We start from the raw sequence: 15,915 nt of genomic DNA on the forward strand, positions 1-15,915 counted from the left end.
TCTTGAGGTGTGTGATATTTGCAGACGGCGGGTCTGATGTCTGCGATCAATGCCTAAGCTGCGAGCTGCCGAGTAATGCCTACTTATTTGCATCATCCAATTAATAGCTATGCAGAATACCCAGCACTGCAGTTCATACGCATTCGGTGTGCTACAGTGCTACATATTGTGTGTCCGGCTGTTGCATCACTCAGGACGCTGCCATCGCTGCCGCTCTGATGGGGAGGGACTTGATCTAGCCATTTTTACCCGTGGCTAATTACTGTGGTAATTATTGTCGTTCAGTGCATATCTACTCTTCCACTTCAGCTGAAAATGGAACACAAATCACTGTTCAGTTTCAAAGTATTCCAAACTAATGCATTGGTTTGCAAGCAGACACGTCAACAGCATTCGAGCCCTTTTGTTGTATTGCTGGATCTTCTAAGCCATTTTGGCTGTATATTGACAAATATTTTCGATGCCACGCTTCTGTCAGGCCATTGGACGGAAGTACAGGTACCCAAGGGCAGCTTTAGCGCCCGGGTGACAGCCCGGCACCCACTGTCGCCTGAGTGCTTCGGTGGTGTCGTCAGCACGGGCAGGCGCTAAAATTCGCCGCATTATCCACTGCTGAGTGCCGTGGATTAGAGAACACCGACTGTCCGCTTCACCCAAACACGACGGGTCTGTTTTCCTCTAATGGCCGGGACCGGATAACACTGCATGCTGAGGCTGACAAGTGACACATGGCAGCTCCTGGGCTGGACCAAATGACATGACAGCCGCTTGGCTGGGCTAAATGACAGCGCGTGGCAGGTGGAAAGGAGGCGTGTTACAGGGGTGACGGTGCTGATATGCTGGTGATTGAACCAAACATTTTCCTTGCTTAGCTTATAAATTTAGCACAGCTTATTGCCGATAAATTTATATGTAAGCAGACGATGAATGGATGACATCTATTGCAATATGAAGGTCATTCCGCCTCTGGCAATCCGAGTCGGCCGATGAAATCAGCATGACCGGATGACGGATCTAACCTGCAGGCTGCACGAGAGTTCACGTGGACCTCTGAGCTACGTTACAGGGCGATCGGTACGGCCCGCGGGTCAGGCTGCCGCAACAGGTGGGCTGTCCCGTCCCGCACCTCGGTCGGCGCTACCCACCATCACTTCTGTGAGGTGGTTTATCGTGTCGATTTGCCGATTTCGCCATCGCCGTACGCTATACCGCCGCTTCGGCTGCCCGGGACCGCAGGCGCTGGCCTCACTGAGTGCTGTCATCGCATTCACCGTTGACGCTGGCCTCACTGAGTGCTGTCATCGCATTCACCGTTGAACTGAAATACCGCACTGGGGTATCCAGCTATGGCCAAACATTTAATCTACCCGCCTACCTTAATCTACCTTAATCTACCCAAGCTACCCACTTGAATGTTCGCCACCTCTGGTTCCTTCTCCACTGCCCTCAACTTGGCTCTAATTGCCACCGCCTCGCCTCGCCTCTCGCCTCAACGCCCTCGTCGCCTTTGCCCTCCCCCTCGCCGCCTCTATCGCCGCCCTCGCCGCCTCCTGTCCCAAATTTGTCCCATGTACCGTCGTCGCTGCCTGAGCGCTTGGGCGTTCCGACAAAGTTTTTGTTGTGGTGTGTGATTTCGCAATCGGTGTCGGGCCTTGAATGTCTGACGTATTTGAATAAGAATCAGCCAATAGATCATGTAAGCTAGCCACGTCTTTATATTATGCCACTGTTTTCTTTTGATATAAAATAATGTTTAAAGTGAATTTTGGCTCCCTCAATTAGAATCGGCTGCCCATCCGATATCAGAACGGTGACTTCCAAAACACGCGGACTGCCGATGTCACCGGAGCAGCGAAAACTCACCGACGCCGCCCAGATGTCGTCTGGACGTCTCGCGTGTCCAGACTCAGTACGATTCACGTGTGGCAGCTGGAAGGGCTGTCCGCGGGTCCACAGGACCCCGTGACACATCACGATCTGTGCAGCAGTCTCGTGCAGTCTGTTATTTAGACACGCTAGGCATGGCCGTACTGCTGAAACCCGTAGCCTGGTGGTTGGACAACTAGTCGAACCCGCTCACCCCTCGGCGATTTAATGATTCCGGCTTAGCCACTGAGTGGTCCGATGAAGACAGCTGGAATGTGATTGGGGAGCTTCACTAATAAGCGTAAGGAAAAAATTAAAATGTTTAGATGGTTTCTTTGAAAACTGCATGCTTAGTTGGGATATCGTCAATGGGTATCTGTTACTTCGCCAGGTGAATGTTTGTTGTTGGTGGGGTGTTTTGGTAGCACTTTTTATGACATTGGCCTGTGGGAAAATGACAGTTAAGTGGCCCGGATGAACAATGAACATCCATGTCAGTCTGCCGTGACTGTAGGTCAAAAGGCCCTGACCTCTTATGGTGATGATATATGAGAGATTATCATGACACTGAGTTGGCAGTCACTTCCCGCCGTGTCACCGGTTGTAGATAATTGGTGCTGTGACGGGGTCGATATAACCACCGTCGCTATGGGCATTGGGCACTGCTGGTTCCAGAACTGGCGACAATTTTGACGCTGGGGCTGGTGCTGTGGCTGTGACTGGGGCTCATTGCTGGTGCTGGTGCTGGTACTGGTGTTAGTGCTGGGTTTGATGTGTTGTTGGCTGGTGTTTTGTTGGTGCTTTGGATGGGGAAGGGACTGGTACCGGCGTTAGTGCTACTGGGTCTGACACCAGAACCGGTGACCTCCGTCCTCGCTGGGTGCGGCCCGTGCACTGATGTGCAGCAGTGTGTGTGGGACACCGGACGGGCGGTGGTGTGGTTCTCAGTCGGGCGGACCGGGCGGCGGGTCCCTATCCGAGCTCCACCCTGACGCTCTAGCCGTGCCTGGTCCGCCCACGGAATTACCCATCGTTCGGACCACGCGCTGGCGACGCCTATGAACGTTGTGAAACTGCTGCCCATGAGTGCAGTGTGGGTGGCAAGTCGTCTCACAGAGCTGCGGAGTTCACCACTTCAGCTGATCGAAACGTCCTCCGAGATGTTTTGTGTTTAGATTTACTTTTTGCGGCCCACAATGTCCAACTCAGGAACAGAGAGACGTCAGCTGGAAACGGTTGTTGTTCCGTTATGTCTTTTGAAATGCTGGTCGTTATTTTTTATATCATGCTGATCATGTCCTAATATGTTAATCCGTTCCCGTGGCAGGTGCCAAATTGCTAATCCCTCGTAATCCAGTGACTTTGGTGCACGACAAATGCTGCCAAAAGCAAACGAAAGCGCGAGCGCGGACGCCGCTGAAATGCGCTGACTGGAGCAGCCTGACCAGTCCACATGACTCAGGCCAGAACAGCAACCCTTTCCAGCCTGCAATGCTGCAATCTGCATTCACACCCATCGTCACTGCATGACGTTTTTGTCGGAATTGGAAACGCAGCTTGACATCTGGCAGGTCATGTATGCGGCCTTTGCATTTTCTACACCGTTATTTTGGTGACGCGAACGGCCACACATGATCGCCTGAGGCATGTCAACACCCTAAATATTTCTTCCTTATGCTTTTTACTCTGACCTGTTTCACAATCAGCCACGTGTCTGTTACGTCGCTTACAACTGGCTCCTATCACTCACAACCAAACGGTCTGTCCTAACCGCTTCTGTCTTCACGGTGTTTCCGCCGCCTGCCGAGTTGATCAGTCACCGGCGTCTGTGGGACGCCCACCGCGTGGGTGGGAGGTCACCACTCACCTCACCGCCGGTCACCACGGCAGGGGGCAGAGTCATGTTCAATTCATCAGACCGACACTCTGCCAGGCCCCGCGCCGTCTAAAGGCCGCCCCACACTGGACCTCGCATGCGGGTTGCGAGTTTGCGGGTTTTGAGTTTGCGGGCATAATACTAATTCATAGAGTGTTTAGACCGTTCCCTTATCCCGGCGGCCGCTGGGCCTCCGCGCCACCCGCCGGCCGCTGGGGGGGGGCATAAAGTTGCCCCCCCTTTACTTCTGCGACGATATCGTCGCAACGCGAAGAGATAGAGAAGCGAAACTTTGCACACATCTTCCTGAATACCTAGCCGAGGTTGTGTCCAAATTTGGTGTCGATCCCATTTGAAATGACGTCACAGTGACGTCATAAGCGAAATTATAGATTTGCGACTCTCATATTCCTCACGATACATCACATATATGGGACCGAATATAAAGGGCCGATTATTGGTCAGAAACTAGATGGAAGTGTAGTAAGATGTTTTAGGATGACAGCAGGTGCTGTCTAGTTCATTTGCAGTCGAGTTTCATGCTTAGCGTCATCAGAAACGGTCCATATCGGAAAACGACAAAACTTTATGACGTCACTGTGACGTCATCTTAGGTGCTACAACCACCAAACTTTCCTCAAACATTGCCTAGGTATTCATTAGAAGCTATGCCAAGTTTCACGTTAGTAGCTCATCAGGTTTCAGAGATATTTCACAAAACGTAAAGGGGGGGCAACTTTATGCCCCCCCCCAGCGGCTCGTGGGTTATGGTAACTTCATGAATGCAGTGGAGCCGGTACACCTTCAGAAAATTACATATAGTCGCAAAACCAGCGCAAAGAACCTAAATTCGACTTCAACGAAAAACCCGCAAACCTCACAGAACTCGCAGACCTCGCAGCGGGGAAAATCGAAAGTTGACTCAAAATCAACTTTTGGAATGCGATGCAAGGCGGCTCGCAAGCCTAAAACATGCAGACTCGCTTGTTCGATGGTAGTGTGGGTCACTTAGCTTTGTTTGTATTATTTGATTGTGAGGAAACCCGAAAACCCAAAAACTAACAACCCGCATGCGAGGTCCTGTGTGGGGCGGCCTTTACTGTCGGCCGCCCACTATCTAGTGGAGATGCTCCTTTCTCTGTCCGTGATAGCGGCTGGTCGGTTCCTCCCCCGGGTCCTTCGATGGTGACGATAGCCTGGGGGAGTTGGCGCGAAGGCCTGTCACTGCATGACGTTTTTTTTTTCCAAAATGGACCTCAGCTTGACCGCTCGGTGTTAGCTCTTAACCCTCGCCCGCACATGGGGCATGGGGGGGGGGGGTGGTTGCCACCCCCCAGGTAGTCTTTCTGCTCTGCACTCAACATTTTTAGAGCTAGAAGGCTGATTTTTGGTATAGCTGCTCCTCTATCCTTCCTTGATGTCCACTGAAAATTTCAAGTTTCTGTGATTTTTGGTTTCGGAGATATGACCTTGTTTGTCAGGTCATGTCATGACCCAAATGGCCAATTCTCAACATCTTGCGTTTGCCATGGGCCTTGTGAGCTTTTGACACCTTGATTTCGGCCTTTTTTTTGCCAGTCTTACCTCCCACCTATCATGGAACATGTTGTTCGACGATGTACAGGGGTCAAGGTCAGGGTCAAGGTCAACCTAGGTCATCTAAGATAATTGCGTTTTAGGCAAGCTGAATTTACTTTTTGTGAAGTTTTTTTTTTTTACTGCATTTTTGGTAAAAGCTTCTCAGATCATGATTTCATGTAATATGGACACAAAAACAATCGGTGCACACATCAGTATACACACAGACACACACAGACATACAAACACATATAACTGACCTTGACCTAACTTGACCTGAAATGACCTCAGCAGCAAAAATCTGGTCGGGTAGTGTGACAAAGAGGTTCTAGCTGGCTTGGCACCAGAAAACGGCATCGTCATCGGTATATGATAAGCAGCGCACTTGATATCCAACGGTGACCCAAAACAGCAACATTTTTTAGTTTGACCTGACCTGGAAGGTCAATGACTGACCTGAGAAGGTAAAATCGGGTATCATTGGATTCGTCTCTTCCCAAAGAATCTTTTTGGTCTTTACCGCTAAGCTCTATCTCCAACAGGAACGAAACGGCGCGGGGGGGGGGGTGGCAACCACCCCCCCCCCCCCATGTGCGTTCTAGGATGGGAAAATGGCATGTGCGGGCGAGGATTAATGTTGTATCGTCTGTTGGAGACGGACCTGCATTGGTTATCTCTCGCAGTCGTCACCATATTTATTTGTCTCTTGAACTCAGAACAGAGGAAGACGTAGGCAAATTCCAGCTGGCGGCAAGGCGAGGCACGACTGTCGTTTATGTGGCGTCGTCCGTCCTTTGCCGAGCCGGACCGGTCATTTTCCATTTCATGGTGGTGTACCGGAGATCAGTCAGCCTCGCGAGAGGTGGTGGGGTCACCATGGTTTGTTTGACTCAGACCGGCCGCCAGCCCGTCCCGGGGGCCGCTGCCGACCGCTCCAGGCAGGAGATTATAACTGGGAGTGTCGATACCTTGGTTTTGGATTCGAGAAGCTGTGAGTTGAATCGTGATGAGTTTCATTGAATCGTTCGAATGAATTCATTGAATGTACTGAGTCACCTGAGTGATGTCTAAACCGACAGAGCTGAGAGCGCAGATCCAACCTGCAGCAAAGCTGACTGAATTGGCCAAGCGGGAACGATTGAAAGGATTTAGGGTGATCGGCGTCGACCATTTCATGTCCTATCCGCTCGCTAAACCTTTGGCAATGAACGCTCCACTGACCCGCGTCATAAGGAGGGACCGCAACCCCGTGTAGTTTTTGTATAAACTGACCGTGGAGCAAATCCCTCATCAACTTTCGTATCCTTATGATGTATTGCTCTGTGTTTTGTATGTTGTGTACTTCCTTTACACTTGTATGCTGCCTATATCCAGTAACAGCGTTTGTCGTACTGTGACAGTCTCGTCCCATTTGTCCTGGATGTCGTTTCTGAATACAGAGACTCGCGTCTTACGTCAGGGTCTCGTGTCTTGCGCCTAGCATATCGATGTCTCTTGTCGTCGTGCTGCCCGCGGTCTCTGCCCATCGTCCCATGCTCGACGTCCGTGCGTCGTCTTATCCTGTTGCCGTATCCCGTGTTTCGAATTCCGTGTTTTGTGTCTCGTGTTTTGTGTCCCGTGTTTCGTGTCCCGTGTTTTGTGTCTCCGTCCCGTGCCCCGTTCTCAGCTGCCACGGACATCCCCTGCCCACCTCTACAGCTGTTCCTGCGGCGGTGAGGCAGCCCCGTCGTGATGTGTCGCCCAGCCCGTCGTGACTTGTGACCAGCCTGCCGTGACTTTGGCGTAACGTAGTGAACCGTGACGTGACGCCTTGTGACTCAACGTGACACGGTGTCCATTGGAACCCGCTGATCGGTGTTGGTCACATCGGGCGTGTCACCTTGAAAAGTGGTGGAATCAGCCAACGCGCAAGGGTTTTGCCGGACGCTGATGAAATTGATGTATCAACATTGTTTCGGCAAAACAATGCAGCAATTTGTCCCGTTGATGCTGTGAACTAACGGCGTATTTTGTTATTTACCTTTCAATGTTTACATTTATCATGTTAAAAGAAACAGGACAGTTATAAAAATGAAAGCATGACGATTATTTTTGGGCCCGTCTGGCCAGACCGGGACGACGCGCTCAAGCTAGAGTGTCGTCCCAGACTGGGGGAGAGCTGTGGGATACGTCCCCTCGCTCCAGACGGGCCACGTGCCCCCGCCCGCGCTGCCCTAATTCTTCATATGAATAACGAAAAATAAAACATGCACATACACTCACGTAAGGGCAGCTCCCCTGACCACCGACGGCCCGGGTGGGGTGCAGGGTCGCAGAACACCTTTCATTGTTCACAGCGTTTATCCTTCGATGCGTACCTCTCATAAGCATTATGCTGAAGCGGCTTTCAGTCCCTCCCGAATGTTGTTTACCGTGCCGCAGGTGTCTAACAGTCCGGTCCGCGCGGCGACTGATAGTGATATCACGTCGTAAACGGTGTGACTCACGCCGACGACCGACGATGGGCGACAGATTGCGGCGGCATTGTCCACTGTGATTGCCGTGGGAAACTGTATCCCCCCGTCCATCGGGGGAGGAGTGTGCCCGTTGCCCATATGGGCTGGACTACAACTTAGGCGCTGTGTAATCCATGGGTGTTTGTTCCGTGATTCTCGCGCTGTCAGGATGCCGACGTTTACGGCTTAGTAACTTTTTAGTACTTTTACGCAGCTGAGTTGGCGAATCGTTCTTCTTTTTCCTCGGGCCCTTATCCCATGACTGGATTATTGCGTCATCATTGTGCTCGTCATATTGTTTTGATCAGACAAGACTGTTTAACATTTTCTGTCGTGAACGCTTTCATTCTGATTTTCCCCATGCCCGCTGTCTAGGGGAAAGTCAAATCAAAACACGGCCACAGAGAGTGGCATGCATTGTCGTCCATTATGAGCTGGTCATTACATCCCATGCTAGCTGTATCCAACATGAGCCGTCTAATTTGTCTAACTTATAGCCGCCCCGGCTCCTTCACATGCCTGTCGACAAATCCATGAAGGCGGAGGGGCCCCACGGACCAGCAGAGCTCCCGTGGGCGATGACTTGCTCCCCGCTCGGTCCGACAATGCACCGTTCGCCGTGAGTGTCGGTACCGCCGAACCTGCCCCGTTCCGGGCTCCGCCCTCCTCAGCTCACGGCCGCCATAGCCGGCTCGTGAGGGCTGCGGGGGAGGCTCTGTGGGCACCCCACGCGCCCCAGACCAGATCCGCATCTGTGGAGGCTGACGTCATCTTTGTTATGTGGGAGAAGGAGTATTGACCGGGTCAAGGGGCTCTAGTGTGTACGATTTGTCTATTATTCGTATCCGACTAGTGGCGCTCTTTCTATGATAAAAAATCATATTGTATCATGTTTACGCAGAAGGATGCGTGAGGAACTTTACCTTCAATACAATGGGAATTTTACTTTATGATACTTCACTACGGTGGTGGCTCCGCCACCTCCGCGCGACAAACATCTCCGAATCGCCTCATTAGCTGCCGAGGCCCGCCGCCGAGACGGCGCGGGCCGCGTCATAACGGTCTGTGACATAACGACACGTAATATTACAGGCTGACCAGAGGTGGCGACAGGCTTCTCTGCGCTTAGAGCTCTTAGACATATAACCATGTACCTGTAGCTGCTTAGAGGTCATGTTAGAGCCCTAACCCCGTGGAGCGTGCTCGACACCTGCAGAGTGCCACAGAGCCCCTTAGAGTTCATGCTAGAGCTCTTAGCTGGCGGAGCGTGCCTTCGGCGCGAGCCTGCTGTGATCGTGCCTTGCTCGTTGTCCGTTGTGAGAGTCAGGGTGGAGCGGGTCGGGAGTCGGACTGCCGTGTTACGCCAGCGCGCCTGTCGGTGTGTACCGCCGGTTAGTCTGTTCTAAGCCGTGCCCGATTTAGATTCAGCCTTGGGTCAGTCCTCCGCTATGATGGGTACTCAACGGTGTGTATGCTTGTACGCCGTACTTGTATGCGTCTGCGTGCATGTCAATTTGCATGCTGCTTGGCTCCATAATCTAACGAATTCGGATGCATGTATATTTGCATGAAAATATCTCGTAATTCTGGGAAAATGAAGGCTGGGAGCTATCGTTTCCCAGTGACGTTTCCTTTTGAAGGTCGCGATTATTTAATTTTTGGCATCTGTTAATGAGCCGTCATATCTCACCCGCCCGGACCACCCATGTTCAATGTTTTCTCTGCTCGGCGTTACTGCCGTCTGGCAGATAGCTGTCGATACGACCGATCAGTTAACCGCTCTCCGCGGCAATCTCGTCTCCGTCGCCACCACACCCCTATCTGAGCCTGATTAATCGGGCCGTTTATAAATGGTGAAAGCCCGATCTGACGGTATGGATAGCGGTACGGAAGGGAGTACGGAAGTACGTACACTTTAGTTTCATACACTCATGAGCTGGGAGTGGTGGGACCATTATTTCCCGTCTGTCTCCGCTAAGCAATCATTCCTCTCCTGCCGCTCGGCAGCTGTGTCCCCTGCTGCTCCGACCCTGTTTCTCGCTCGGTTTGTACCGTGACTGCTGCTGCAGCTGTGTCCCCCTGCTGCCCTGTCCCGCTCGGTTTGTACCGTGACTGCTGCTGCAGCTGTGTGCCCCTGCTGCTCTGCCCTGTCTCGCTCGGTCCGTACCGTGGTCCGTGACTGTTGAGGCTGCTCAGCGGCGCTGGCAGTGGTGACATCACTCTGCAGTCTGCATTCCGCGGACGGCAGAGGGCCGGGCCTGCAGAGCAAACAAATACATACAGTGACCGTTCGGGCGGTGTCACCGTGACGGTCCATCGGTCAGCGGACCGTGGTCCGCAGACCGTGACCGCGGTCCCTGATGGTCCGGACCGGTCGGCCGTGGTCCACGGACCACGGCGCGGCGGTCCGCTGCACCCGTAGTGGTCCTCTGGTCCGTTGGTCCGAACGGACCAACATCTGGGTGGTCTGCTGCTTTGTGCTGCTGCGGTTGTGGAAAAAGGAAAGTGATATGCTCCCTCCAGAGGGCCAACCCAGTGGTGTTCCCTTTTGGTATTGCCGGGACTGTGACAATGACAACGCCTCTTTTGTGTGTGATGTGCCAAGAAACTAGTGGTATTTTTATGATAAAGTACAAAAACGTTGTGGCATAATAAGTGAATACGACGACGGCACCCACCACTACCCATCCAACATATGCTGCATATCAGAGTGCTCGAATCGCTGATGCTGGGAAAAGTTTATGGCTCGTTGGCCTCAGTGATAAACGGTAAATATTTGTCATAGGAGTACGCCCACTTCAAGACGTGCTCGTACTTCCATTCACAAGATACAGACACATGACCGCTGCTCATAAGTAGTCCATATGCCATGTTACACCTACATTTTTTTGGTATTTCAATTTTTACCTACCGATCAATGTAAAACAAGCTTGATATTTGGCACTTGGCAGTCTCCACCACTACAGCGACTCTAAACCCAAATCATCACCTTTCTGAACCGTGTATTTTCGACACGACCGTTAGCGTTATCCCTGCTCACAGGTGGCTGCTATTTGTAAGCCCCTGCACTCTAATGGATGTTTTGTGATATCACTTCGAATCTCTTCTTGGCCTTTCCGTTTCTCCTGTCCTGTCTGTAATAATTTGGAGGCAGCTGTTCTCTGCCGCTCAAACCCAGATAGCGAGTGGGACCCATCCTACCTCTGAATCTGCACTGGTTTCAGGGATGACTGACGAGCGATGATGGTGATGTCAGTCACGGAGCCAGTGTTTCATATCACATATGTGCAGCTCTCTGGCTGCTCAGTTTTACCTGAGCTGTGCACTGCGGCGGCGCAGCTGCCCGGTGCCCGGTTTGTCAGCGATGATGGCGACACCTAGTGACCCGACCACAGCGCTGCCTCTGGCCAGGTGGCAGTGCAGCAGGCTCGTCACCGAAAACGGCGGAGGCACGGGAAACGAGGCATGGTTTAGAATATGGTCAATGTGGCACAGCGAGCGTCATTCTCATCACTACGAGCGTACTTTGATGACACGTCACTCGCCAGTCCCAACTGGGCGGGTCCAGCCGCTGCAGCGCACAGTCTGCTTGCTACAGACCAAGGGCGCAACCGATGCGCAGCCAGACGGTTGCGAATATTGGAATCACAAATATTGGAATCAGCCCAATATTCACCAATTACCCTGTCACCCTGTCATCCCATCACCTAGCAATGGCCTGAAAACATCACAAAGGCCTAACCCATCAGCTATGTGTCCATCTTTGGCAGATTCCAACATTTACATTTTTTTCTTTTCTGCCAATAAGCCCAGCGTTTGGCCCACACTGCAAGAGTGAGCTGTCACCGGGCGGCTGCTATATGACTCTACTTCCTCGCCCACGCCGCCAGTACCTGATATCTGCCGGGCAAACAGGTGCGCGTGGCAGTATCTGAAGTGGCGCCGCAGCCGACCCGCCGTATGGCGCCAGTGATAGAGGATAATGTCACCGAATCCCTATTTCCCCGCTGCGGTTTCGTCTGTGCTTCAATATCCAGCCATGATAAGATTGGAAGGCATAGTGGTGCGGCCGGCTTATGATTCCACTGGAAACTGTGGCGCTGGTGGTCAAAGAATCTCTTTGTGTCGAGGGCAGAGGACTTTTGATGAAAGAATGACAGGAAAAGCACGGATCGCTATGCCTAAATTAGATGAGAGGAAATCAGGGACGACTTGTAGCTGATCCCTGAAGCGATAGGCGCACTCATGTAATGTTTTGTGAGTAAATAGATCGGGTCAGATTCCGATGTCTTGTTGATGGCTTGAACCAGTGCTTGCCTACTTTTTTTAATGTCTGGCAACGGGCGTCAACGTCCGCTGATATTCCATCATACGATTTTACGTACTTTTCATTCGCTAACTATTATTTTGGGTAACAGGATAAACAAAATTGTTGTAGGGCATCAAAGCTTAATGGTAAGCAGTCAGTCGTTGTATTCTTGATTTCGCTACGAATTCCATTCATATCTTTAAGGAAGCGGCAGCATGCACCGCTCGCCTACAGCCGGCAGAGCTGTCAATGCAGGGAAGAGTTAGCATCTGTATGTAATGCGACACATCCCAGCGAGCATGCCTCCAGTCTTCCGCAGAGGCGTGCCCGTTTTCCTTGAAAATCCCGCCCTCTCGCACACCCGCCCATAACCCACATCCCCCCTAATCAGTCGGCTGACCTCTCACCTGTCCCCTCCCCCTCCCGGGGGGCTATTGACGAGCCCTCGCCCGCCGCCGCCGACGCGTCGAGCGCTGTGCGCGCGGTCGGCCGACGCGCGGCCGGCGGCGGCGCTCCTCTCTGTGCCCTCCGGCGTCGCGCGCGGCGGCCGCCATGAGCAGCACGCCGTCCGGGGCGTTCCTGTCGCCGGTGCGGCCGTGTCAGCCGGCCGTGGCCGTGCGCGCCGAGCCGGAGCGCTCGTCGCGTCGCGTCAGCTCGGAGCCGGCGCCGCTGTCGCTGCGGCTGCCCCGCTCGACGGCCTGGAGTGCCAGTGACCACCGGCGCGACTGGGCGCAGCGGAAGACGGCCACCGCGCCGGCCAGGTTCGACGGACAGGTGAGCCGGACCGCGCGCGATCCACAGAGCAGGGCATGGTGGTCCTGTTGGTGCTACGGGCCGCGTATGTGATGACAGCCGTTCGTGAGCTTAGGTGCCACTCGTTCAGTCCTGTCGTGATCTTTGCAATCTGTTGATTGCATATTTTGTATTACTTTTAGCGCTCTTGCATTTTGCGGTGGTGTGAAAAGTAGTTGGAACTGGTTGGGCAAATACGTAGGTTTGGGACTACCTGGGGCTATTCGTATCAGGGAGCCTGCCACTGTGGGGGTGAAGCATGACGACGAGTGTAGGATTCGTGGATACCAGGCACGATGTTAAACTGGTCCTCGTTTATTCCTGAAGACAAAACATGCACATCTTATCTGCAAATACCATTGGGTCGAAAGACCTGAAAAGCATCCAGATCGGAAAAAGTTACGCAGCGATCTGCCTACTTTTCTCGTTCGTACATAGATGTCGCTAGTGGTAAGCGCCTGAAGTTATGCTGTGCCGCAGGACTGGAGCGACATGGCCGAAGAACGCATCCGTTGTCTTGAGTCTATTTTTGGATGACCTTATGGTAATAATTCTGGTCTCAATCGGGTGCTGTTTAGAGGCTCGGAGAGTATCCATTTCTCGCTACAAGATAGCTGGTGAGAGAGCCGCCAATTCCAGACTTCTCCGGGTTGACCGTTTGCGTGGTGTCTTGGGCTGTTCCACGCGGGATCGACTGAGCCGCTGTGAGCCATCACAGTTGGTGATCGCAGGCCGCACCAAAGCAGTGCGTTCATGTTATCATATCATCCAATGACAATTTTATTGTTTATGCATATAACACAAAAAGACTGAAACCAACTCGCCGAGCCATTGTGACATGGCTATTGGTCATTTCTCCATAGGTGCCCTTCAGGCTTCAGGCAAAATAAACGGAACTTATTTTTGTTCCTATTCGTCCCGCTTATGTAAGAGTGGAAATTTGTTCATCGCAGCTTTTGACTTACCTGATAAAACACTTTTTAAATGAAGCAAGCGAAACGAGAATAATCTCTGGTGATTCTATTCTGCTTTTAAGCCGAACATAATCCTCTCATGCTACCTTTGTCTTTTTGAATCCACCCGTATTTCTAAAAGTGATCAAGGGTTCCTGAAATAAACCGTCGTTCAGGCCGAAACTGAACCGCATGATCAGCAGGTTGACGCCCTCAAGCTACTTTGAGCCGACAGCCGAGGTCGCTCGACGGGGTCAGGCTCCCACGGGACGTAGGTTTGAGAGCCGCGGACGTCGATTGTCCCGGCGATTATAGCGCCTCAGACGTCAGTGTCCTTGTCAGGGTTGTACTCGTGTGACCCCTTATATCCTACGGGATATACGGTCCCAGAGCTAAGGTGTCAGCGCCACTAAGGGGATGCTATATTCTGCTGTCCTTGACAAAATGTATGAATGATAAAGTCTGATTACCCCGTAGTAAGCTAGTGCACCAATGAGTACTGAGTGGCGCTACTTGGCAAAATCGATCAACGGGGTAGCTGTCCTATACGTCAGGCAGTGTCCTGTGGAAAAAAAATGCTAGTCATAGCTTTCAGACTCTTCCGAGGATCGGGAGTGACAAGCGTCAGAAATATTACGATAGTGCCAAGTTCGTCGAGTCTCTTCCGATTTGACTTGATCAATTATTATGCTTCAATGCATTATAATTGATCTGACTTTAACCAATGTTTGGTTAAAGTCAGATTCACCTTGGCGAGGTCGTTTGGCGTGTTTTGGTCTGGTCTGGAGCGATACTATCCACCACTCCATCCTTGAAGCCATGGTGAGAGACTGGCCCGAGTTCTTTTGCACGATACCGCCTGGTCTGAGGCCCTGCTGACCGTCTCAGTCTGCTCGGAGGCGCGGCGCGGAGGTCGCTCTAGCCGGGCGGCATATGTGCCCTGCGCCGACAGCCCGTCCAGCCGCCTGACAGCTCGGTCCGATATATGACCCGATCACGGCCGGCGGCGCTATAAGTCGCGCAGGGCGACTCCCGTAACGGTGTAGTCGCCGTCCCTAGACCGTTGGCGATATAGCCGCACGGACCGGACCCACCACGGCAGAGTCGGGTGGCCCCAGTCCGCCGGCTGTGCGGGCGGCAAACCTGTACCGTCGGTAAAGGCTCGAAATCTGACCTGAAAGTCAGCAGTGTAGTGGTAGTTACTCAGAAGAGATGTGTTTTTAAAAAGTACGCACTTCTCGCTTCCATATTCAATCTTTTGTAACAGCTGGTTAGGAATTGAGCATGTTAGTGCCATACTAACGCACTAATGGGGCGCATTTTTTCTTTTTCAAGGCAACTGCTCCTGATTATTTCAAAGATTGATGGGGTGAAATCTGTGGAAAAGGTAAACATCAGCTGAATAAATGTACCTACTGATCTTCCTCTTTAGCTTTTTCTTACATTCAAAGAGCGCATTTAAAATCGCAGTTTCATAATAAATGCATCGGGAAAATCAACGAGACTGTTGGACAAAGTTGTTTTCTACGAAATATGGTATTTACAATTTTTTATTGGATTGTGATGTCTTCGAAATTGCTGACCAACGGAAGCACGATTCCCGCTATAACTTGATTGATCAAAGTGCTCTAATACTTTAAGAAAGGACGTAAAAGACAGCACTTTAAAAGAAAGAATAAATATGATTGTCAATTTTCTATCGAGTTTTAAATCTTTCACTAAATCACAGAAGTATGGATGATGCCTCATAGACGCTCGCCTGAAAAGGCGTAACCCGAATGCTCCTAAAAATGTGTCTCGTCTAATTCGAACGTCTTCTAGTATTTTAGCTATGAGCGTACGGTTGCCTTTTCATTTTATTCAAAATATGTATCAAAACAGTGTTAACATCAATTGAGATGCTTGAATCATTGCTCAGATTCTGAGCTGGCTAATTTTGGACATGCAATGCTTGCTGTTCCGTCCGACTTTGCAATTGGTCTCATCTAAATTTGTTGACCTCGATGAATTAGGTCACGCCATGTTAACAATCGCATGACGGCCGGC

The 15,915-nt window shown here is 51.6% G+C and overlaps 1 protein-coding gene across 2 annotated transcripts in view; it reads left to right on the forward strand.

The window, feature by feature from the left end:
- Window positions 1–15,915, forward strand: part of LOC122378314 (four and a half LIM domains protein 2-like) — a 190,101-nt gene that overhangs the window by 10,978 nt on the left and 163,208 nt on the right. The window contains exon 1 of one of the 2 annotated variants that reach the window (XM_043359252.1): window positions 12,594–12,898. The exons of the other annotated variant lie outside the window; for it this stretch is intronic. Coding sequence (XP_043215187.1) covers window positions 12,677–12,898 — 222 coding nt within the window. The 5' untranslated portion in view covers window positions 12,594–12,676. Of the gene's footprint in view, window positions 1–12,593; window positions 12,899–15,915 lie in introns of those variants that run through there. 2 annotated transcript variants of the gene reach the window in all.

This window comes from Amphibalanus amphitrite, unplaced genomic scaffold, assembly GCF_019059575.1.
Source record: "Amphibalanus amphitrite isolate SeventyFive unplaced genomic scaffold, NRLGWU_Aamphi_draft 000057F_arrow, whole genome shotgun sequence".
Lineage (NCBI taxonomy): Eukaryota > Metazoa > Arthropoda > Thecostraca > Balanomorpha > Balanidae > Amphibalanus > Amphibalanus amphitrite.